This window comes from Cuculus canorus, chromosome 1 (assembly GCF_017976375.1).
Source record: "Cuculus canorus isolate bCucCan1 chromosome 1, bCucCan1.pri, whole genome shotgun sequence".
NCBI lineage: Eukaryota > Metazoa > Chordata > Aves > Cuculiformes > Cuculidae > Cuculus > Cuculus canorus.
In genome coordinates, this window is record NC_071401.1 from 88,570,304 (window position 1) to 88,594,295 (window position 23,992).

The 23,992-nt window shown below is 38.3% G+C and overlaps 1 protein-coding gene across 3 annotated transcripts in view; it reads right to left on the minus strand.

The window, feature by feature from the left end:
- The window catches only part of RPGR (retinitis pigmentosa GTPase regulator), a 46,883-nt gene extending 24,530 nt beyond the window's left edge, over positions 1-22,353 (minus strand). The window contains exons 1-6 of one of the 3 annotated variants that reach the window (XM_054081613.1): positions 22,203-22,353; positions 19,428-19,553; positions 12,873-12,965; positions 10,271-10,333; positions 8,521-8,679; positions 6,874-7,023 (exon numbers count right to left, since the gene is read on the minus strand). In XM_054081613.1, the coding sequence (XP_053937588.1) occupies positions 6,874-7,023; positions 8,521-8,679; positions 10,271-10,333; positions 12,873-12,965; positions 19,428-19,553; positions 22,203-22,260 (649 nt within the window). In that variant the 5' untranslated portion in view covers positions 22,261-22,353. The remainder of the gene's footprint in view (positions 1-6,873; positions 7,024-8,520; positions 8,680-10,270; positions 10,334-12,872; positions 12,966-19,427; positions 19,554-22,202) is intronic. The other 2 variants (XM_054081622.1, XM_054081633.1) reach the window with 2 other exon arrangements.
- Positions 22,354-23,992: the final 1,639 nt, after the last annotated feature.

Sequence of the window (23,992 nt, forward strand, 5' to 3'; positions counted from 1 at the left end):
TATGGAAGAGCTAAAAGTAAACCTACAAATAAAAATGTAAAGTAGAAAAAATGAAGCTACATATGCATTCTAAAAAGCAAATGAGATTAGTCAAATTATTAAAACTAAGTTAAGAAAAATGAAAGGATATGATTCAAAATGAGCTTAAGTTTATTAAAACTTGAGCATACCAAGCCAAGACAGGAAATGAAAGGAAATTTATCTTTTTGAAATTTTATTTCTGATTAAGAGAAAGTCAAAACTGGTGTTAGTAAGAAATGTGTCATTTTTAATGAATCCTCCTGAGATTTACTCTGGCAATACACTCATTTAAAATTTCCTTTTGCATGAATAAAAACTAAGCAAGAACTTCAGGATGCACAACTGCATCTTCATTTTGTGTAACTATGGGACTATGGCAACTAGTTAGTAATATATTTTCATTTAAATCATCTGCTAGATCCAATAGATAAACTAGATTCAAAAAGTTTTTCCTGGGAAATTCTTTTGCCAGTGATATTTTTTTAGTTTGTGGTCCTTGGCTCTTGATTACTTTGTGCCAAAGAATGACTACAGCAGTGGGTGCATGGAACAAAGCAGCACAACCTGCTGTTGCCAGAACCCTCCATCAGAAGAGCTTTGAGTCATTCTGAAAACCCTTAAACCACTATGTCTTTTAATAAAGCAGTGCTTCTCCTCCCATCCTCTCAGACGAATCAATTCTGGAGCAGTCATGCTCATTTGTGACATACATTACTTTTGGTATTAACAGTCCATAATAAGAAAAAAAAAATCTAAATTGAGATATATTTTCTTCAAAGGAAGCCTGAGAAAAGGTTTTCAAGAAATTTCAACTATAGAGAGAATCTGAAGTATATCTCCTGTTTTATGGTAAACTTTACTAAGGACAAAAAAAAAAAAAAAAAAGATACTATGCATTTTTTAAGATACCTCAGCTTCAAACTTACTGAAATGTATAAATTTATCAATTAAGTTGACAATTCTGAAAAAAATCTATGACAAACTCAAAGAGCAAAAACTGTAAAAATGACTTTTCTTCATAAAAGCTGAATTCCTGCTCTAAAAAGAAAATGGATCCTAAGCCTCAACATAAAGCTGCAACTCAGCACTCCTACCAAAGATTCAGAACCTAACTTTGATGGTACATATTTATTTGTAAATCTTACAAGACCTAATAAATTAAGCCTCTGCCTTAGTCAAAGAAACCTCAGACTATTTGATATGGTTTCTATATTTTGCAATGTCCCCTCTGCCTCTCACAACAGCACAGATTCTCCAAATTCCATGCTCTTGCACCACTACGGCTAGCACTTGACTTACTATCTTTACTGAACACGCTAACTGCACAGAGAGGCAATCAGGGAATGATAATAATACAATCTCACTCAACATCAAGGTTCTCACAGGGTTTCACAGGGCTCATGATAGTAAGAGCAGCCAACCACAATCTATTCACAGTCCTACATTCTCTTCAGCAAGACAATGAAACAAGATAGCAGCTGTATTTCCCAACTATCATCATGAAAGGGTGTAACCCCATCCTCCCAGCAGCCCCTATTTTTTCCGTCTTTCTGATATTTTCTTTCCTGCACGCACAACTACACCAATAATATTTTAACACTTCATTTCCCTGAATGTGCAGAAATACCTTTGTTGCATCCTTCTACACTTCTAAGAGCTGTCCTGTCATTTCAATCTGTCTGTTTTTTAATAGAAAATTTTCTCAGCTGCAGAAAAGTTTATTTCATTTCACTTCTAAACTATGGACTGTCCTTAGGCTTCTCTGTTCAGTGTCATTTTCTGTTTTAATTCTGATCTTTAGCCTTACACCTACATGCCAAAATACTCTGAACAGGCTGCTACTCTGCAGTTATTTGCAGCAGCAGCAATTCTCTATTCTAAAACAGTAGCCTAATTAACAACAAAAAAATCAACTGCAATGAGAGGCTTTCTGTAACTAAAACATTCCAATGACAAGAAGATATTTCATTAGGGATTCTAAGTGAAAAGAAAGAAAAAAATACCAACAAAAAGAATCTTGTGGATTCGGGAAGGTAAATATTGTTTTAAATTCTTGGATCTGCCATATATTTCCATAAACGAGCTGATAAACTCCCCAAAGCACTTGGGAGTTAACTACTTATGCTGTTCTCTGAAGAGACCAGCACTTCTTTTTAAAAAACTACCGCACAGCAAACATTAATCCTATCACAATGTAATTAATAGGATTAGAGATTCAAATGACCAAGCTTCCACTGACTTCCCAAACTAATCAACTTTATTACATTTTTTCAACCTAATAATCCAGCTAACAAAGATAAACCCATTTCTTAAAGCAATTTTTGAATACATTACACATCCCTTAAAGGCAAATAGTAGTCCAAAGACTATGAAGGACAGCTATCAAGCATAAAAAGAACCAAGTCAGATTAAGATAAATTTTGAGGAAAGTATGTCTGCAGTGCATTCACATTTTAAGGACATTCTGTTCAAAATATAACCTGGTTATTTCACTTTCTCCTCTCATATGAGTCACATTCTTACATGTTGAACTTTTCCTAGTGTGGTACATTTTCTGTATCACTAAACATGAGGTCACAGGAGCGTGAAAAGGAATTGGGCAAGCAAATGTAAAACTATTTTTCCCCCTTAAAGGCAAATGTCCATACTGCAGATGACAAAAGATATAAGACCTGGCTGGTGGCAAATGAAAGCAGTAGATGAAAGAATTGGATCCCTTTATGTCCCCTTAAATAAATAATTAATTTTAAAAAGAGAGGTATTTATTCAAGACCTAGTTGGTTGAAAACACCTTAAGGACTGAAATTCTGAGCATGGAAGTGTTTGTGGAATGGATGATCTTCAAAACTGGTCCTTAAAAATAATGTCAAAGCACATTAAAAAGGGGAATTCAAGGAACCCACAGAGTTCTCTATGAAAAGACATCTTCTCAGTAAGAATCAATCTTGCACTTGCCTGTCATCACAGCTAAGGGAGGAGAAACACCAGAATAGTCTAATATATTCAGTTCCTTTCTGGCTCCACAAATGTAATTCTGCTGTAGACACCAGAGCAGTGTGCACTGGCTTTTCCTGCTCTACATCTCCTTCAGTGGACAAATGAGCTATATTTGCTTGCCAAGCTTAATACTTTCTGAAAAATTGTCCCCTCTTGAGTGAGCATGGTTTACTAGTCAAGTAAAGCTTCGTATATGGACTCAAAATCATTGCTACACTTTCAGCTCTTTCTTCCTCTGTTGCTTTGTGGGACCTAATGTCCCAAGTCTACAAAAAGAAAGGAAAGGAAACAGATACTGGGAAAAGCTCCGAAAGAGAGCTGGAAACTATAAACTAAAATCTTCTATACAGTGATCCTCTTTGAAGAATGCAAAGTTAAGAGGAAAAGGGACCAAACAACCATGTTGCAAGCATGAAGTGAGTAACCAGGCCAGCTTCCTAATTTGCATATGGAAATGAGCTAGCCTGCACTTGTGCCTAGTCTAAATTTCAGAAGTGGTTATTATTAAAAATAATTCAGCATATATTTTGTTCTTCTATTCTACAACTACTTTTGGAATCAGTGGGGCCAACGTACGCATGGTAGAATCACTGATATGTTTAGTAGTTGCATTATCGTCTGCTAAGAAGGCATTCTAAAAAGCAAAAGTGAGAAAGGTGACAAATCTTTTTGGAACTACCAGATTTGAGAAACTTTGGGAGTGAGGGCAGGGTTGTAGAACTGAACTACAAACTCAGAAGACTGATTGCTGTACAATTTAAATAAAACATGCATTTATCTACTAAACCTTTGCATGAAGATTCCACTCTACTTCTCATTGACATTGCACTTGGCTTTAAGGTAGTTAAACAATTTAAAGACAAATGCCTACTAAAAATCTTTTATTGCTTTGAAACAGCTGGTTTTATAAAAACTTTGCTTTAAAAGAAAAAAAAAAAAAAAGCCTGAAGCCATACTTCATCACCTTTTTTCTCAATATTCTCTTATTAATGAACATCCTGCCCTGGAGAGGGCACTCTGTGACCACACTATGTATTCTAGTATTGTCTTTAAACACCTTTCAGTTTTAACCCAGGTATGCCTGTGATCCTAACAGTTGGCTTAGCCAGTATAGAACTTATGTCAAACACAAGTATATTAAGAAAGGGAATCACATGGTACCAGGCTCATCAGTTCAGCTTAGCAACATGTATTAAGTCCCACTTCCTGCAATTATCTTTTATTATTAAAGACAGTATATCATTTGATGCTTTTATATGTACAAGTAATTTTTAAAAAGTCAAAATGTAGTAATTCTATAGCATTCTAATAACTGATAAGATACAGGTGTTGAAATCTTTTTATTAACAATGTTTCTCCCATTTCTTCTATAGTAACAGCAACTACAATCTAAAAATATTCCTCTAGTATAATTTATTGATGTGAGGGAATCAACATTGATATACACTCACTTGAACAGTTTAAATTTCATTTCTGGAAATACAGAACCACTTTTGGGTTTTTTTTCTTTTTTTTTCCTCCAAAAGTATATATTAAAAATGACACTAATCACCTTAAATTCTAATATACAAGATAAAAACATGCAATAAAAATACACGAAAACTCCCTGTGGTAGGCAAACTTTTGAACATACTTCAAGGCATAATTCAATCACTAACTGCCAATCTGGGTACACACATACCTATCTCTGTAACAGGAATATTCAAAATACTCCACAATTACCTAGCTTGCTATGTCCTACCACCCCTCAGAGGCAGAATATTGAGGATGCGAACCACTATCCTGAGCTAGTTTAGCAAATCCTACAGGCAAGTGTTTTCCGTAAGTAAAATAAGAATCCCAATAATACTAAAAGAATCACCTTTTTTTTTTAAGTAAAATCTTTTAACAACATAGTGCCTGGACTTCCTTCCTAACTAGGCTGTAAGAAAAATAAGGCAACTACATTTTTACTCAGACTCAGCTTGCAGAACTTCCAAATTCATAATTTAATGGCTAACTCCATAGCTAAAATAATGTGTGACTATGGCATGCTTAGATTAAATGCATAGACTTTGTTTTTAAACACTGTCTGGATACACACTGACACTAGCGCAATTGAAAATCTATTTAGTAAAAGTATGTGTATGTCCAACATTACATTTCTGTGGTAGCTGAAGTGTCACTCAAATAAAACTGTCAGCAAGGGCCCTTAGGGAAATAATAAAAAAATATTACTGCTTTCACCTGGAAAGAAGCCATACAAGTGCCAGTAGTTTCAGGAGACAGACTAAATCCCAATTTGTGCAGGGTTTACAAACACTCAGGCTGAAAATTAAGGTTTCTCATCTCAGACCCAGGCCTGTTTAAACAGTAACGAGTTCAACAACTTCCCATTTTCACGGGTGACACTCAGTTCATCTTCTTATTAATATTTTAATACTTTCTATTTCTCTTACCCAGCTGCTACCCTAATCTTTTTTTCTCACCCCCCCTCCATTAAAAGTTTCCACTTCCTTAGAGCACCCAGCACACACTGTTCTCTCCTGGCTCTTAGATGTTTGTCCTCAACCCTTCTTCTAAGGAGAGCTTTTGTCACATTCCATGGCAATCTTGTCAGAGCTTCAGCTCTTGGCTCTAAGGCAGCAACACACACCTTCTAACCATATCATCAAGGATCTTGTTCGTTTCCCATCTATTTTGAGTTCAGGAAGCTGTACACTCCTAACGGGTGCTGAGCTCCTGCTCAGTCACAGACATTTCATTCATTTACTGTAATAAAAAATCTGTAACGAAATATGCATACTACCAGCATAACACCTAATTAGCATTTGTCCATCATAGGAAACTCTCGTTCTGTTGATAGCATATTCTTAGAGAGCTATATAGATATTGCATGTGGAAAAATAACATTTATCAAGTAACTTGAGAAAAAAAATCTGATGGAATAGCTCCTGGGTACTCCTTAACAGCTTTACAATCAAAACTATTGATCCTTTGAAATCTTTAATTACTCTGAGGGGAATAAACTGTACAGCTTAATAAAGTAAATCTATATGGCTGAGAAGAATTCATGGCTGCTCATATATAAAACCATCAGTGCTGACTGATAAATTCAACTATATTGGCGTTATCAAAAAATGAATGACATCATCACTTTGGAAACCAACAGAGAGGTGGAAAAAGAGTGGTGGAAAGCAAGGGAAAGGTGGGTTGGTTTGGAGATCCGACACCACCTCCCTGTAGCATATGCTCCTCCTCATATCACATACTGCCTGTTTAACTGACTTCAAAACTTAAAATTCAAGACATAACACCAAACTTTAACAACAATCTTGCACTGCTAGGAAATGAGATTATTTTTTCTTCAAAACATAGTAAGTCCATTTAATATCTATATTTCCAGAGAAGAAGAAGATGAAGATGCTTATTAGATCATCACAAAAAAATGAAGATTCTCAAGAAAAGTTAGATTATTGAAACCATAACATTAATCCACAACATTTTTCATAACTTTGGTGGAAATAAAGTGTGGCAAGATAGTCATTCATTCTACAACAACGTGCAAATGCAGAAAATTAACTGCAGTTTTTTCTCACAGTACTGTTAATGCAACAATGATATACAATTATTGTACATTATATACAACTTTCCCAAAGAAGTCAATTAAGATGACATTTTAGAGAACCTGTCTGTGGTAATATCTCCCAATGTGATACAAAACCACATAGATGGCTTTCTGCCATATGGCAGCTTTCAACAACTATGGAATATCTAGTTTCAAAAGTAAAGAATGCCTCATCAGCTACCTTAACAAAGACAGATATTTGAGAACCACTGACCTGTCTCCACTAACTGCTATTCCCATTCTCTTACCTGTTATCAAGGCAGAGTGGTAATATCCACAGGATACATAAGAAACAGGTTTTCCAACATCCACTTGACAAGGGACACTGACACAGGCTTCATCGGCCAGGCCGATTTGACCTTCCGAATTGTCACCCCACACAAAAAGCTGCCCATCCTCTAAAATTAAAACACAGTTAGTTAACATTTTTAAACCCCAAACTAATAAAAGTTAATCTACCCATTTAAAAGTACTTCATAAATTCTGTGTGTTACTACTAAATGTTATAATCTCATGGACATAATATGGTATCTAGCACAATAAAATAAAACAAAACAGTCTGAAGTAAGAAGGTATTCCTAAAGCTTTTCAAAAGTGACACACAACACTCAGTCATCAACTGATGTTAGTTTCAAAACAGCAACAGGAAAAGTCCTTAAAAAATAGGAAGATCAAGTGTATAAGACAATCCAGTTGCTAGAGTTAAGTATAAAAATATTATGGTGAATTTAAGGCATGTGTCTTCTCATTTTAGTAGCAAGCCACCACTTCCTCATTCTACCAAACGTCTTCTTTGCTCTGACTTTGGTACACATCCCACTTATTCTTGCCTTATCTTTCAGTTCTCTTCACAGGTGATTATATTGCCCAGCTTCATTTTGTTTTCCTTAAACTACCACAATAGCTGTTCCAGGTTTATTAAGAGTAGCCTTTGTTGACTCAAAGACCAATGGCAGCAGTTAAAAAAAAAAACAAACCAAAAAATCAAAACCCAAAATAGGTAGCAAACAACATGAAAAACATCTAGATATTTCAGAAGAGGTGAGGTTGTCTCCCTGTGTGTTTTTTACTGGTAGGAATAAGTTGCGATTAGAAACAAATCCAGTGCTACTGAGATGCTGTAGGAGACCTAAAATAATTCAAAGTTAACTTACAAATCTCACGAGAATATTAGCAGTTGTCACAAAAAAAATACAAACCAAATGAGCGGGGCAGTATCTCTCTCAAACACTCTTCTGCACTCCCTCACACCGTGAAATGACAGTCTCAATAACTTTTCCTAAATATGCACAGGAACCCCTGCTTTATAGCAAAACTTGAGAAATTACATTATAAGGTAATGAATCATAGAATCATAGAATAGTTTGGGTTGGAAGGGATCCCAAAGATCATCTAGTTCCATTTTGCCATTGGAGAAACAGGTCACAGGTTAGACCTCTCTCAGAATTAGTAATGACACAGCTGTGTAGCCTGTACCAATAGACCAAAATAGCTGCAGTAAGAAGAGGAATTAGAGAAACTTAGTTTTCATGTGGTTCGTGTTTTGTAGCTGGCTTCCCTGGAAATGAACTGAAGATTTTTCCCATTTTAAGGATAGTCATGCTATCCCTCCTCTGTAAGGATTCCTACTAAACTAGTACAGGTTGAGCTCCCATCGCTCATGGAAAAGGTTTACTTTCACAAAATTGTAGGAAGTTAATGAGACTGCCATCCCTTACCAGCTTGTGCTGAAATAGCCAATTGGCTATCAAAAAATGGCTACCGCTACTAGGGAAAGAAGACAGGGAGGCATAGAAAATACATGCACATATGCAGACAGAACGATGGAATAAATGCAATAAATGGAACACCAGGCTAGACACACATAAATAAATCTTATTAACAGTTACTCTTACCAGTTACAGCTGCTGAGGTATATGATCCAGCTGCTAGCTGTTTGATCTTGTGCTGGCTGGTAAAAAAACTAATTAAATGAAATGTGGTCCTTTCCTCTGTGTCACCTAATCCCAACTGACCTTCACTGTTACCTCCAGCAGCATATACATTTCCTTTTTCTGCATACAGAAAAGCACAAGTAACACACAGAATGAAGACATTCTCATCAGTGATCATTTTCTCGTCATAAAAAGTCAGAGAAACTGCAGAAGGCAATTTAATTTTCAACAAAAAAACATCACAGAAAAGTTGGGGTCTACTGCCCTGAAATATCCTCGAGTTGACATAAGCAGTTTCTGCTGTAGCTAGCAAGGAGGCTTTCCTCCATACACTTGGCTGAGAAATTTCTAAAGGCCTTACACATACTTAGACCAACTGCATTCCCCACCATTCTAGAGAATGATTTAAAATGTATATATAATTTGAAGATCTGCAAGAGTTCTGAGAAAATGACTACAAATAGCTCTGGTGGCCAGAAGAAGCTCCTTTGTCAAATAATGTATAAATTAAAGTGAAGGAGGAAGAAAATGGTGAATGATGTCAGAGCCAAGAAAACTGAAGTTGTATTAGTAAGTAAATTAAAGAAATGCATAACTTGATGTTTTTCAAGTATTGTGAATGAAATACACTCTTGCTTAGCTTTGTACTAGAAATATTTTACTCATTTTAATATTTAAATCACTTTGTATTTAATTAACTAGATCTTTATATTGGTTTAAATCTTAAAATTTAAGTTAAAGCTGATTTATACTTTCAGCTTAAGAGAAATTTAAGATTCATGTTTTTAATTTTAGTTTGTTTCAAATCTAAAGTGTTCATCTATGATGAAAAATATAAGGCCCATTAATAACACAAATCCAGAGAGAAATGTGATAAGCATCTGACATCTAACTTATAAATGATCCTTGCTATATAAGTGGCCACAAATTATCAAGACAGTGTGTACGCTAGAAAGTGACTAATATTTACCCTCTGCATTCTTGCATACTCAACTGTTATTAAAATGCACTATATTATTCTAACAGTCTTATTTACAGTGCTCAGCGTTTCCACACATATAAACCTCCTAATAATCAAACAACCATCTTTATAACATTTCTGCAAACTAAAGGATTGCAACTACAAAGATGGCTATTCCATTACATAAATTTTAGATGCATGACAAGAATTTGCATCAATTCCCTGTATATTGTCTCGCTAAATTTTTTTTTTAGTTTACATTTATATTTATTTATAACTTAATAATGCAACTTGTCACTGAAATAGCAGGCTACCTAGTCTAACCAAAATGCAATGAAATGTTAAGACTCGAAAACATTCAGTACTATTATATTAACTCAAACATATAATTCTCACTAATATAAATTACTTGTCAAAGGTTAATTTGAGTACAGATATGTAAAAAATAACTATATACCTTTAAAGGGCTTGAATGAATTATTGATAATTGTTAAGCACACCTCAAATTCCAACAAGTAATTTTTTTCATCTTTCTATGGCTAGCAAACTCCTGTATGACATTACTTTATAAATGCATTGGCTCAGAATAAATCAAGTATTCAGAGAACTGGATATAAAAACCCCAAATTTTAACAATCTTATTCTCCTTTATTTTTTCTTCCTTAACACTCCTGTGGTTCCTAATGTAATTTTGCATGAAAGCAAAGGAAGATATCTATCTTTAACATGTATATAATATAGATTACATACCTGTGTAAACTAAAGTGTGGTTTCTTCCACAAACAGCAAGTTTTGTTTTTTCTGGTTTTAAAGCTATGAATTAAAGCCAAAGGGAGGGGGGAAAGTTATAAACAATCTGATAGCTGTTTCAACAACAAAATATTTTATGCTGTAGAGGGAGCTCTGATTTTTTTTCTTATTTTTACCAACAGAACGATTACAAGATGCACTGCACATTTGAGCCTAGCACATGACTTACTATATCAGTATTCCCCCGAGACAGTAAAACAGATAGAGGCCTTAAAAACTTCTAACTGACACTCAGGTGCCAATGCCACATTCCCCAGAATTTACTATTTATGGGATATTCCTCAAATAATTCATCAAGCTGCAGGACAAAATGCAAGCTTAGTGCTGTGCTCAGTTTTCATTAACAGTACTATTCTTAACTCACTCTAATGCTTTTCCCACTATCTTAAATCGTTAAAATCATACTGTTCTTCTGTCTTATCATCCTTATCTTCCTTTGTTATGCACAGCTACTGGTTTTGCCAGATTTTTTGCTCTACACACCTATTAATCTCTAAACTCAATTGCTAAGGACAGTCCTATTTGGGCTAGTGCCTAAAATAATAGATTTTGCATATACCATCCTGTCTCAATTTCAGCTCAATTATCACCCACCCATTGTATGTACTTCTCTGCAGTCTGGTCACTCTGAAAGTCTAAGAATTTATGTGAAAGGAGTCAAGAGTTATTTTGGTGGGAAAGAGAGAATGCAGAGATGCCTTCTTATCCACGGCAAGTGCACTCCAAAAACAGAGCAAAAAAAAAATCCCTCTGACTTTTCCATCTTCTCTCCAATTACTGAATGTTGCCAACAATTTATCTACTCTCAGCCATGTTCATATGCCCCATACACTGCTCTTAAAACAGCATTATTTTTACATAATCTATTTTTAATTGCTTCTCCGCTGTGCTAGTCCATGACAAAGCCAATAACCATCATCTCTTTCACAAACTTTTCTTCAGTCCTTCCAAATTCAATTTTTACAAGCTCTGTAACATTCATATTATAGTCTCTTCTACCTTCTACCAAGTCACCAAATAAATCTATCTACTTAAGCATGAACTGTCTCGGATCTATCACACAAACATTAACATAAATTGTCCAAATGCAGGTTCCTGCTTATCCTGTCTGATATGTACCTCCGCCACCAGACTGAAACCATAACACTTCCAATGTTGACTTCTTCATACAACCTTTATTTGCTGCTTTATATCCGATAACTTGGCCTCCAACTTCAGAGATTATCTTAATCAGCTCTTCAGAAGCCTGTGCTCCCTAACCTTCCCCACAGTTCAGCTAATCAATTATATTTGATGAGTCATGAAATATTTAGAATGTTGCTGGCAATTTTTCATATGTGATTTCATTAGTCTCTAGTCAAGTATTAGGAGATATTTTCTCAGAAAACATGCAGCCACAACCATTTGTCCCCACGGAGAAACTGAGATGTGTTCCTGCAACCCCATTCCCAAAGCATGGGGAGGACTGAAAGGTAATGAGAAAAGCTCCAGGACTTTCTCCTACTGCCAACTGCTCAAAGAAAGATATCCCCCTTGTGACTCTTTTCAATAGATGCCAGGTCTGGTCTGAATTGCTCTTCATCTTTTATTCTCCACTGCAATTTGACAGTAAAAACAAAACTTGACAAGCAATCCATTTAAGCCAAGGTAAGATTCATTCTCTCACATGGCTGACAGAAGATGGGAACCTGAGAGTAGCTGCATTCTCTCTCTGAAGTGAAACAGAGAGAGGAGCAGATAAAGGACAGTAGAATAAACTACATTAGGAAGATAGGAGTTTGAACACGCAGGGTAATTTGTTTTTAACAGTAAGCTAACAGATTGATCTGTGGCAGAAAAGACAAGGATAAACATTTAATGGCAAAAATATATGTGTTAATGGGATAGATCTGACTTGACATAAGTAAGGGGACAGTGAAAAAGTATTGACTTAGTTTTGTTCGACAAGATTAAACTCTAGGAAAGATCAAGAAGGTAACAGTGCAATGAAAACATTCTACAACACACAAAAGAATACAGGCATTTATTTTACTGCTTCATACAAATATATTAACATTTATGCCTCCTCAGGCACTTCCTGTACTTGATAAAAAATGCAGCAGTCCTTGTAGAAAGTCCATGATAGATTTTTTTCATTTATAAAGGTGCTAAGAAAAAAGCGATACTAAGATTACACAGTGCTGTTGGAACTGATTTCTAAGGCACAGACAACACTGCAGAGACCAAGCATCTGATCAATGTCTTTGTGGTCACAATGAAGATGTGGTTTGTCAGAAAAGGCAAATACTACAGAAAATGAGAGCCTTCAAAAGAACAGGATTCTATATATTTGAAGTAATCTTCATATGCAAAAGCACACAGAATCTGGCACTGACGGAGAATCAGTTGGGGATCCTTTTAAGCTATCTTTATGAGCTTGTGCAGTAATATGCTACATATGATGAGTAATGAAAGCGAAATCACTTATTTTGGAACTGCATCTTTTAAAGTACCTTTCCACAAGGGTCACTTTTAAAAAAGGCAAAAGAAAAATCAAACAAACCTTTAACACATGTTGGTTTGCTGACCGTGTTCTTTGATCCTAGTCCTAACTGGCCCCAGTTGTTACTGCCAAACACGTACAGTTTACCATTTCCTGAAAAAAAAATCAGACAGAATCCATACAAGTGTTTGAATACCTCATTCCAAACAACATCGTCAGTCACACACTATGCTATTTATTACTTCATTTTTAATGCAAGGTTTAAGATTAGGCAATTCAATACTTAAGTGTAAACACTAATTAGTAATTGCATTGTTTAAGTAAGAAATCCCCAGCCAGAAGGGACAAAAAGCAGAACAAACATCTTCTCCTTTAGCTACAGCACAGATAAAGTGCTCTTCAGCAAATAAAATGTACACTTTGACAGACCCTGCAGCTCAGAAACCACAGTATCTATAGGCCTACTTATAAAACAACAGTAAATTTAACTGAGCATCCTATTAACCCAAAGATGGGAATGAATAATGCCGCTATGTAATTAATACAAACAAGAATTTTTAATATTCAGCTTAGCTTACTGTCTAGGGGAGCTATTTCTTTTACTGCTAAAGGTCTTCTCTTAGAATTATTTACAAATTTGCACTTCTACAGAACATAGTTTCTGATAAATTTTCAAATATGTTCACAATCTGTATTAATTTGGTACTCTGCATATAAAGAAGGAATGCATAAAACCACCCTGCAGTCAGGGATTTTTGTAAACGTAAATGCAAACATCAGATTCCAAACAGGAGCAATGCTAGATTCATATTTCAAAAAGCGGCATGACACATCAATGAACTTGCAGATTTGACTGTTACTAACAATGAATTGTAATTCCAAATAAAACCAATAAGCTTTTTTAAGACTATGGTATATGAACAGTTGAAACTTTTGTCACCAGGCATGCAAATTAGACAGCCAAAACTGACTACTGGCTATACTTTACAATGAATTAATTTCACTTAATTTCATTTTTTTAAACTATTACCTTTTGTAAAGCCATGAATTTCATACCCAAAGATAAGACCTTACTCCAACAGAAATCTTTGTAAAACCACAGAAACTGATTTGTCAAAAAAACCCCACCTTTTTACAACTCTTAAAAGGAGTTTGTTTACTTTTGATGAAGGTCTGTGGTGTTGTGTGAGTTAGACTCCATCACAAGGCTGTCACATAAATAACTTTTGTCAACCTATCATCAACAGTTATCACATGATCACAATGCATAACAACAATTTCACATAATAATGCCAAAATATTATGGCTGCTTGTACTTCAGTAGTGTAGGTTCCCAGTGAAGGTTCTGAATGTGATTTACAGACACTCTGACTTACGATATTGAATTGTTTAAAATATAACAAAAATACTTACTCTGTTAAAAGAAACCAAACGTTTAATTTCTTAAATATAACCACATAGTTAAAAAAACCAAACCATCACTAATTAACAATAACTAGTATCTAAAGTCCCAATCAAATTGTTAGAATTGACAGTTTTTGCAACATGGGCCTATGTGCCAATATTATGTCTTTCTAAGAAAGTTGGAAGTCTAAGGTCAACTCTACACTCATGGAGTTTTACCAATAGTATTTACATCACCATCCTGATTTTGATAATGCAATCATGACAAAACATGTGCAGAGCCGTCTGTCACTGAGAGCAAAATATTCTTTAACAGAAAGAATTCTTATTAGTAAATGGCATCCTGTATTGGTACGTGCATCCTTGGTTTATACTTTTTAACTTCCTTTATAAGCCAGTCTTAATCCTGTGGAAGTATGATGCCAAGCTGCCATAATTCCATTTAAGTACATTCTTTTTTACACATTCAAAATTCCAACAGGTCATGCTTTTCATCCTATAATCTGCTGTTTCTTATACCAGTCTTTAAATTCTCAGGCACTGCTTTGTAAGTCAAAGAGCTTAATACAGAAGAAGAATGTTTCACATTTTGTTACAACTGAGTGACAGTTTTCTGTAATTTCAGGCGCCCAACACTTAGCAGTGTAAGACAAAATAAGAAAACTGGGAAGCAGGTAATTCAGAAAGTGAATGGAAACTAATAGGCGCTACAGAGGAACCTAAACAAATGTTTGTAACGCAATATTTCTGGGTTGGTAATAGCAAATCAGGCTTTGGAACAGACATGATGCAATCTAAGCTGGGCAGGAAACATGACAGAATTTTGTATGCAAAAGGCCCCATTTTTATAATTGCATACTGAAATATCTTGAGTCATCACCGCAGATGCATGGAAGGGAGAACTAATTCAACAGCAGACAACTAGGCAAGGATCATATTTCAAAACTTTGCAAAATCAGATTGCTGTTGTATTTTTGCTTCCACTTCAGTGCAGACATACATAGAATGTGGCATTCTGCCATCTGGAATGGCTGGCAGAAAACAGGTCCAGCAGAGTACAATTATGACTTTGGGCAGCAGAAAGGAAGCAACAAGATAGGAACTACCAGGACTTTGTTGGTGATGAAAACATACTTCCACACCAGCCTCCACATTCATCCTGATACAAGACAGGAGTATTTCTCCAAGTATGTACGCATTGGCTTATCAACAGGATTAATTCAGGGTTCTTAGGGAAGCCACAAGATGCTTACATCTTTAGCAACAGGGGATTCTGAGAGACTTCAGGAAGAAAGTGTCTCTAACCACCACTTCTCTCATATAAGTAGCTGCTATCATTGTCATTCCTGGGAAACACATTCATCATGTGCTTCCCTGGTTCATGAAGCGCTACTTAAGACATCCATTCAGCAGCTGGGATATACCAGCTGAAATTCTTAACATGATTAATGATAACAGCAGGCAGCCAAGTATTCCAGTCACCTATGTTTAAAGGTATGTTTCACATATTCCCCCTCCCCTTGCTTCCTAAATTACATTTATGCAGAAGGGAAACAAAAAGAGGAGACAATGTACAGACTTTGCACATTTATTAGAAGATGCTAGTGAAAAGCTATATCTGAAGAAACCATAAAAGGTAATATTTTGGACAAAGCATCATATGCCAGGCACCATGATTTTTTGCATTTATTTGTGCTATTTGGTGAATAAACTATGTTAACAGTTCATTGAAAAGTCATATACAATTCAAATACATTTCGAAAACAGGGATGACATCAGTTTTGTTAGGCAAGTCACAATATTCTCAAAATAAAAGCTTTATTGAGCAATAAGAACAGTCATGCTTAGGACATTTAGCATCACACAAACAAAAACAGCACAGTATGTTGCTTGCTCCTACACATAACAAAGATAAATACAAATGTGTACTATCTTTCTCATTTTCCCCATGCATCTGATGCAAAAGATACTGTGCCAAATTCTGATGGCCTGCTGGCTGGCATAAAGAATAGAAGGAATCTGGTGTCTAAAGACCCGGAGAGATTCCAAGGCCTCTTTGGTCTAAATCGCTGAATGTTTAATGCCTTACAAAACTCAAAATTATGAGCATACTATCTTGTCATTCCATATGCACCTCTTTTCACTCCTATTTTTACACTTGATACTTCTTTCTCTCCTTCTACTGAATTGCACTGGGACCTCCAATTCTCTCCAGAGCTCCGAGTTCAGAATATGTGTCTTCCACCATCACCATTTTCCCCCCTTGTGAACAGGATCAGTGTCTTTGATCAAGTGTGGGCAAGCTGCCTACGATACTCCAATCAAGGCAAATGAACAATAAGACAGCTCTTAAGTTCAACAGTTCTGTAGAAAAAATAAGAAAGGTATTAGGAGGAGATTCTTAAAAACATGTGTAATGTCACGTCACACCAGCTCCCAACAGGATGAATAAATTGCTCTCCAAAGTCTGCAGCGATAAAAGATGCAGACAGTGGACTGTCAGTATTCTTGGGCCAAAACCCACAGAAATGGGGCAAGAAACATTATTAAACACACTAGAAGTGATGTTGGAAGATATACTGCTCATGACTGCATGAAAGAAATAAAAAAGACAAGCTCTTAAAAAAATTCCTGCTTGAGCATTTTAATGAAGGCTGTGCTAGATGTAGAAAACAAATGAATAAAGAAAGACATATTCAATCCCAACCTCCAAAACTAGAGGAGGAAATGTTTCTCTAAACAGCTCAGCAAGCCAACCCAAAATCAGCAAGCAACCATGACTGGTCCTTTCTATTCCAACATACAGCCACAATATGTAAATAAAAATTTGGACACTATCTCCTGACCTAGAAAGCTAAAGAAGCGCATTTTATATTTATTCTATACTTTTCTTCCTAAAAGTTAATATGGGAATATTGATGTTGGAATAGATGAAAGAAGTAATTGAAAATTTCTGACTATTTTGTTTGAATGCTAAATATTAGTTCCCGTACATTTTCTCTTCTTGCATTCAGTCAAGATTCAGTGTTAGAAGTAGCTGTTTCTCCTGGCCAAACCCAATTTCAAGGCATATATTTTATCAGTTTGGGCAATTGTTTTACTTACGATTGTCGAAACGTGTTAGTGTACCTGATATGTTTCTATTAGATTTGAATCTACCTTATGTTTCCACTGTCCCTTACGTACATAGGTCCCACTACCTCTTCCAGGACATGGAAAAAAATAGAAGGGAGAAATTTTGTCACCTGTAAATAAAGACCGAAAATAAAATGAAGCATGCATTAACACACACCTCCTTGAGATAGTTTTCCTTCCTCAGTAACATTTGTCTTCTAGCTCTTCCAGGTCCAGGTTCAAGAAGCTCCCGGTTTCCAACGAGGTCTGTATCTTTCTCGGTAAACTCATTTTCAGCATGCACTTATGGAGCTTTTATTCCAGATGTTGCTGCAGTTCAGTGACATTCACCAAGAGTTGTCCACTGTATCATCCAACTCCATCTAACAGCAGAAATGTGAGGTGCATGCAGGCATCCACAGGTATGAAGAACAAATAAGGCACACAGATTTTCTGTTTCCTTTGTTCAAGTTTTTGTACAACACATGAAGTATCTCTACCTTTGCTCATTGTGGATCGCTTTTGCCTCTACTTTACAATACCCCAAAAGACCTTTTGATACCAAAGAAATTTTGTAATCGTGTTTCTGCAGTTCCTTCTCCTCAAAAGCTTCGAGGAAATAAAGATGTGATTATATGTAAGTTCCCCTGCTGACACATCAGCACACTAAAACAGCAACAGCCAGCTACTGAGATACTTTGAAACATTTTTGAAACATCCTGCATATATTAAAAGGACAGGGAGATTGGGAGATAGCACAGAAATGGTGCTGCACGCAAATCTATGCAAGTTGACTTCTTCAAAAGCTTTATCTGAGTGGCTACTGTTACAGTAACATGAGAATTCGGAGGTTGTTGCTGATTAGGGTAATAGTACTGGCACAGGTACATGCCAAGGGGACTCAAGGAGTCAATCGAGACTGACTAGTCTAGACTAAGAATTATACTGGTGTTATTTCAAACTGTGTGTGGGCATATGAAAAGATATATAAAAAAAATAAAAATTTCAAAGATTTCACAATGCCCCAGGTCATATTCCAATTAATTTTATGCAACAGGCAATTTAAAAAAAAATGTTTCAATCCAAGAAAAAGTGTTGAGTTTTGTTCAAAACATAAACTATACTACAGATAATTCATCTTCTATGAAGTTAGGCTTGAAAAAATTCATTGTATAATTTCACTTCAAGATGTTCTGCAGTCCATAAAATCTATACTTGTCTTTCATCATGCCTGGAATTCTTCATTACAGCATCTTCAACTTTGCTGTGGACGTAGCAAGAAACTCTCAAGAAATTATTTAATGAGCAATGACCATTTGGGCATTGATAAGGAGTGAAAGCGTTCCAATAAAAGAAGCCCTGATAATATGCATATACATTTGATAACAATGAAGTCTTATTACCTATGATGAACACACATGCTCATCAACAAAAGAGCAGTCCCTTCCACATAAAATAAGTTGAACAAATTCTTCAACAAGTATTGCTTCCATCATTTCAAATTAATAATATATTAAAATGAATATAAATACCACTCACTGTATTGCATCTGAACTTCTTTGAATGCTTTTGCAATTACTTTTTTATTTTAGCACGATTTTCTGAAATTTTTTGAGTTGCTCTTTCAAGGATTATTTACAGTTGACAGTTAACAGCCATTCAAACCTTCATTTCAGAAATCCGATTTTATCTACTGTTTCAGGCAGATTCCTAGTGAACTTGTTAACTGTATTCAACAGATACTGTTTACTTCCATGATACAAGCCTCTATATTTAATAGTCTACTAAATACTGGGAACATTCAAGCTGAACAAAGTCATGGTTACTTTAAATCCAGTGCGATATATTCTGTTATTATTGATTCCCTCACAGTTATTATATTCTGTTATTATTGATTCTGTTATTATTGATTCAGTTGTTGGGCATGTCTTGTGAAAACCCTCAGTGACCTCACACTAAGTTCAAAGGCATGTGACAGTTACCACAGAACAGTCCTCTCTCTTCTCCACATCATTTGATACATAACCTGAGGATTCAAGTAAGAATCATAACTTTCCAAGGTGTATATAACCTTTTATCATATACTCCAATACTGACCTGTAACAATAGCAGTATGTTCATCCCCACATGATATATGTACAGGCTTGTCGTTTTTGAACCAGAATTTGCTAGGAACATCTTCTGCAAATTTGCTTTTTCCGAATGTAAAAATAGCACCAGATTCTAAAACACAAAAAGATAACATCAGTTTTAGTGATAACAGATTTTGCTTCATACATGTTTAAAGTAACTTCCTATCAATTCAGTCACACATTTTAGTTTCCCATCTTTTCCTCTTTTTAAAAAAATGGCCAAAGAGCATTCTTCTACACTGTTTCACCAAGGCTACTTCATTTTCAGGTTCACATTTTAGTCCTTCTTCTTCTTAGCCTTCATGAATTTCCAAATAGAATAGGTATTATCGCTGATACACTGTGTTCTGAGGATACTGTATTGCCCCTGGAGAGGGGCAGATTTAGACTGGACATTAGGAAGAATTTCTTCACTATGAGAGTGGTAGAATCACCTCTCTCAACCTGCTGGCCACGCAGCCCAGGATACGGTTGGCCTTCTGGGCTGCAAGCGCACATCAGTGCCCCCAAGTCCTTCTCTGCAGTGCTGCTCTCTCTCAATCACATCATCCCCCATTCTGTATTGAAAATACAGATTGCCCCAATCCAAGCACAGGACCTTGCACTTGGCCTTGTTGAAGCTCATGAGGCTCACACACAGGCCCACTTATCGAGCTTGTCCAAGTTGCTCTGGATGACATCCCGCCCTTCTGGCTTGACAACTGCATCACTCAGCTTGGTGTCATCTGCAAATGTGCTGAGGGTGCACTTGATCTCGTTGTCTATTTCATCAATGAAAATACTAAACAGCACTGGTCCCGGTATGGACCCATGAGGGACACCACTTGTCACAGATCTCCATTCGGACATCAAGCCATCAAGAGCTACCCTCTGGGTGCAACTCATCCAACCAGCTAGATAGCCATGGTGCATACTTGAACACACACAATCACAAAATGGTTTGGGTTGGAAGGGACCTTAAAGATCACCCAGTTCCAACTCCCCTGCCATGGGCAGGGACTCCTCCCACTAGATCAGGTTGACCAAGGTTCCATGCAGCCTGGCCTTGAACACTTCCAGGGATGGGGCCATCCACAACTTCCCTGGGCAACCTATTCCAATGCCTCGCCACCCTCATCATCCTCATCGTGAAGAATTTCTTCCTAATGTCTAATCTAAATCTTCACCTCCCCTCCAATTTAAAGCCATTTCCCCTCGTTCTATCACTGCATGCCCTTGTAAAAGTCCCTCCCCAGCTTTCTTACATGCTTACAGCAATCTCTTTGGCACTCATGCCAAAGTGAAGCTCTCTGGTTAGTTACTTTTTCTTTCAGAAGCATTAAGATGAAAATACGCACAGCATCTTAAGTGAATATATACAAACCCTAGACAATTTAATTCACAAACACCCTTTGTATCTCAATAATTTCACAACTGAAAACTGCTAGGAAAAGAAATGTTGGTTTTGCAACATAGGTACTGAGTTTTGTCCAATAAGAACTAGAGGCAAAGACACACAATACTTTGTGCCTCACCTAAGTTACGCCTACAGTCAAAGGTTAAAACACAGAACGATGCTATCCTTGTATAACACATGGTAATACCAGTGCTAACCAATATGGCAGTTGAGGCAAGCCTAAAGAGTTCTAAAAAACCAAAACATGGAAGGAGTTGTCTAGACAAGGGGACTGGGTGACTGAGGAGATATAGTAGGGGATGCGAACAAGGGCAGGAGACTTGATACGCTAATTAGAAGCATGAGATAGACTGTAAACCTTAAAGTACCCAGCCAATGGCAAAATAAGGGAGGGACAATCCAGTTGTGGGGTTAAAAATAAAAGTATGCTAAGTATGTATCGGTGTGTGCCTACTTGGTGGGACACCCATTCATGCATGGATGTGAAAAAAGTGTGCTTCGCTAAGTAAGCATTCTAAGGCTGCCCCTTTGACATAGAAGAATGATAGAATCATAGAATAGTTAGGGTTGGAAGGGACCTTAAAGATCATCTAGTTCCAACCCCCTGCCATGGGCAGGGACACCTCCCACCAGACCAGGTTGCCCAAGGCCCCATCCAACCTGGCCTTGAACAACTCCAGGGATGAGGCAGCCACAGCTTCCCTGGGCAACCTGTGCCAGTGCCTCACCACTCTCATGGTTAAGAAATTCTTCCTTATGTCTAGTCTAAATCTGTCCCTCTCTAGTTTATACCTATTGCCCCAAGTCCCTAATAAACCATTCTGAACAGTCCCTCTCCAGCTTTCCCGTAGCCCCTTCAGGTACTGGAAGGTCGCTATAAGAACTCCTCTGAGCCTTCTCTTCTCTAGGCTGAACAGCCCCAACTCCCTCAGCCTGTCCTTGCACGGGACAGGCTCCAGCGCTCTCATCATCTTTGTAGCCCTCCTCTGGACCCGTTCCAACAGCTCCATATCTTTCTTATGTTGAGGATTCCAGAACTGGACACAATACTCCAGATGAGGTCTCAGGAGAGAGGAAGAGAGGGGCAGAATCACCTCCCTCGCCCGCTGGCCACGCTTCTTTCGATGCAGCCCAGGACACATCAGCGTTACGTACTTCTCCCCGGACGCCGGAGGACACCGGCACGGAGGGAGCCGGGAGGCGCCGGTGCCCCGGCGAGGCGGGCAGGGCAGGCGGGGGATGGCGCCCGGCGCCACTGAAACAGGGAAAAGCGGGCAGGGAGCGCCATGAAGGTCCCCTCCCCAGCCCACCATGGCAGGTCTACAAGGCGCCAGCACCACTCACCAGGCACCGGCAGCTCGTCCTCCTCGGCGGGCTGCGCCATGGCCGTGGGGCGCCCCATGCGCGGTGCGGCGCGGTGGCCGGAAGTCAACAGAGCCCCTGCCACGGGCAACGGCCATAAAGCGGGAGGCCGCGGGGACGCACGGCCCCAAGGATGCCGGCGGCGGGGGATGGTGGGGGTGCGCCCCCTCGCGGTCGGCGGTGGCCCTGGCGGCGGGCAGAGTCGCTGTTGGGGGTGGGGGCCGCGGTTCCCTTCGCCCCCTTGCGGCCGCCGGGGGCTGCTGCGGTCTGAGCGCGCCTCCCGCTGAACAGGCACCAAAGCGCCCTGGAAGGAGGGGAACATCACCCGCAGTGAAGCCATGCAAGAAAAGGTTACCATGACAAAAGGTGGAATGTTTTTTATTTAAGCTAAAGTACCGTTAAGTTTCAAGTGGTGTCCCTCAGGGGTCTGTACTGGGAGCGGTGCTGTTTAATATCTTCATCAACGATATAGACAGCAAGATTGAGTGCACCCTCAGCAAGTTTGCAGATGACACCAAGCTGAGTGGTGCAGTTGCCACACTGGAAGGACGGGATGTCATCCAGAGAGACCTGGACAGGCTGGAGAAGTGGGGCTGTGAGAACCTCATGAGGTTCAACAAGGCCAAGTGCAAGGTTCTGCGCCTGGGTCAGGGCAATCCCCAATTTCAATACAGGATGGGGGATGACATGCTTGAGAGCAGCCCTGCAGAGAGGACTTGGGGGTGCTGATTGATGGGAAACTCGACATGAGCCGCCAATGTGCGCTCACAGCCCAGAAGGCCAACCGGATCCTGGGCTGCATCAAAAGCACCATGGCCAGCAGGGCGAGCAAAGTGATTCTGCCCCTCTGTTCCTCTCTTGTGAGACCCCACCTGGAGTATTGTGTCCAGTTCTGGAATCCTCAACATAAGAAGGATATGGAGCTGTTGGAACAGGTCCAGACGAGGGCTACAAAGATGATCGGAGGGCTGGAGCACCTTCCCTATGTGGACAGGCTGAGAGAGTTGGGGTTCTTCAGAGAAGGCTCTAAGGAGGCCTTAAAGCAACCTTCCAGTACCTGAAGGGGCTACATGAAAGCTGGGGAGGGACTGTTCACAAAGGCTTTTAGTGACAGGACGAGGGGCAATGGGTATAAACTGGAGAGGGGCACATTTAGACTAGACATAAGGAGGAATTTCCTTGCTGTGAGAGTGGTGAGGCACTGGCACAGGTTGCCCAGGGAAGCAGTGGATGCCCCATCCCTGGAGGTGTTCAAGGCCAGGCTGGATGGGGCCTTGGGCAGCCTGATCTGGTGGGAGGTGTCCCTGCCCATGGCAGGAGGGGTGGAATTGGATGATCTTTAAGGTCCCTTCCAACTCAAACCATTCTATGATTCTATGATTCATCTAAGTAATTGTATTTTTTTGAAGTTAGACAGAATGTCCCCTTGATAGCATGTTGTCTTTCTCTGACAGCATGTTTTCTTTCAGACAGTGGTTTTTTTTCCAGATACTGTTCATTCTTTGAAGATGATAACATCTTGTGAGCTGTGTGAGCTGTGCTGAACAGATGTGTCTTCTGCAATCGCCCCTGTTTGCAATCTTTCCCTGTCTCAGATGAAAGGTCAGACAAAGAGACGGAGCCAGCTCCAAATTAGGAAGAAATTTGACTGTTGTGAAGTTCACAACAACATTAAAAATAGTTCTTGAAAAGTAATAGAACATGCATAAGATTTCAGGGAAAATTTATCCATATGCTTGTAAGCAGGAAATACATCCCATCCCCAGCTCTTG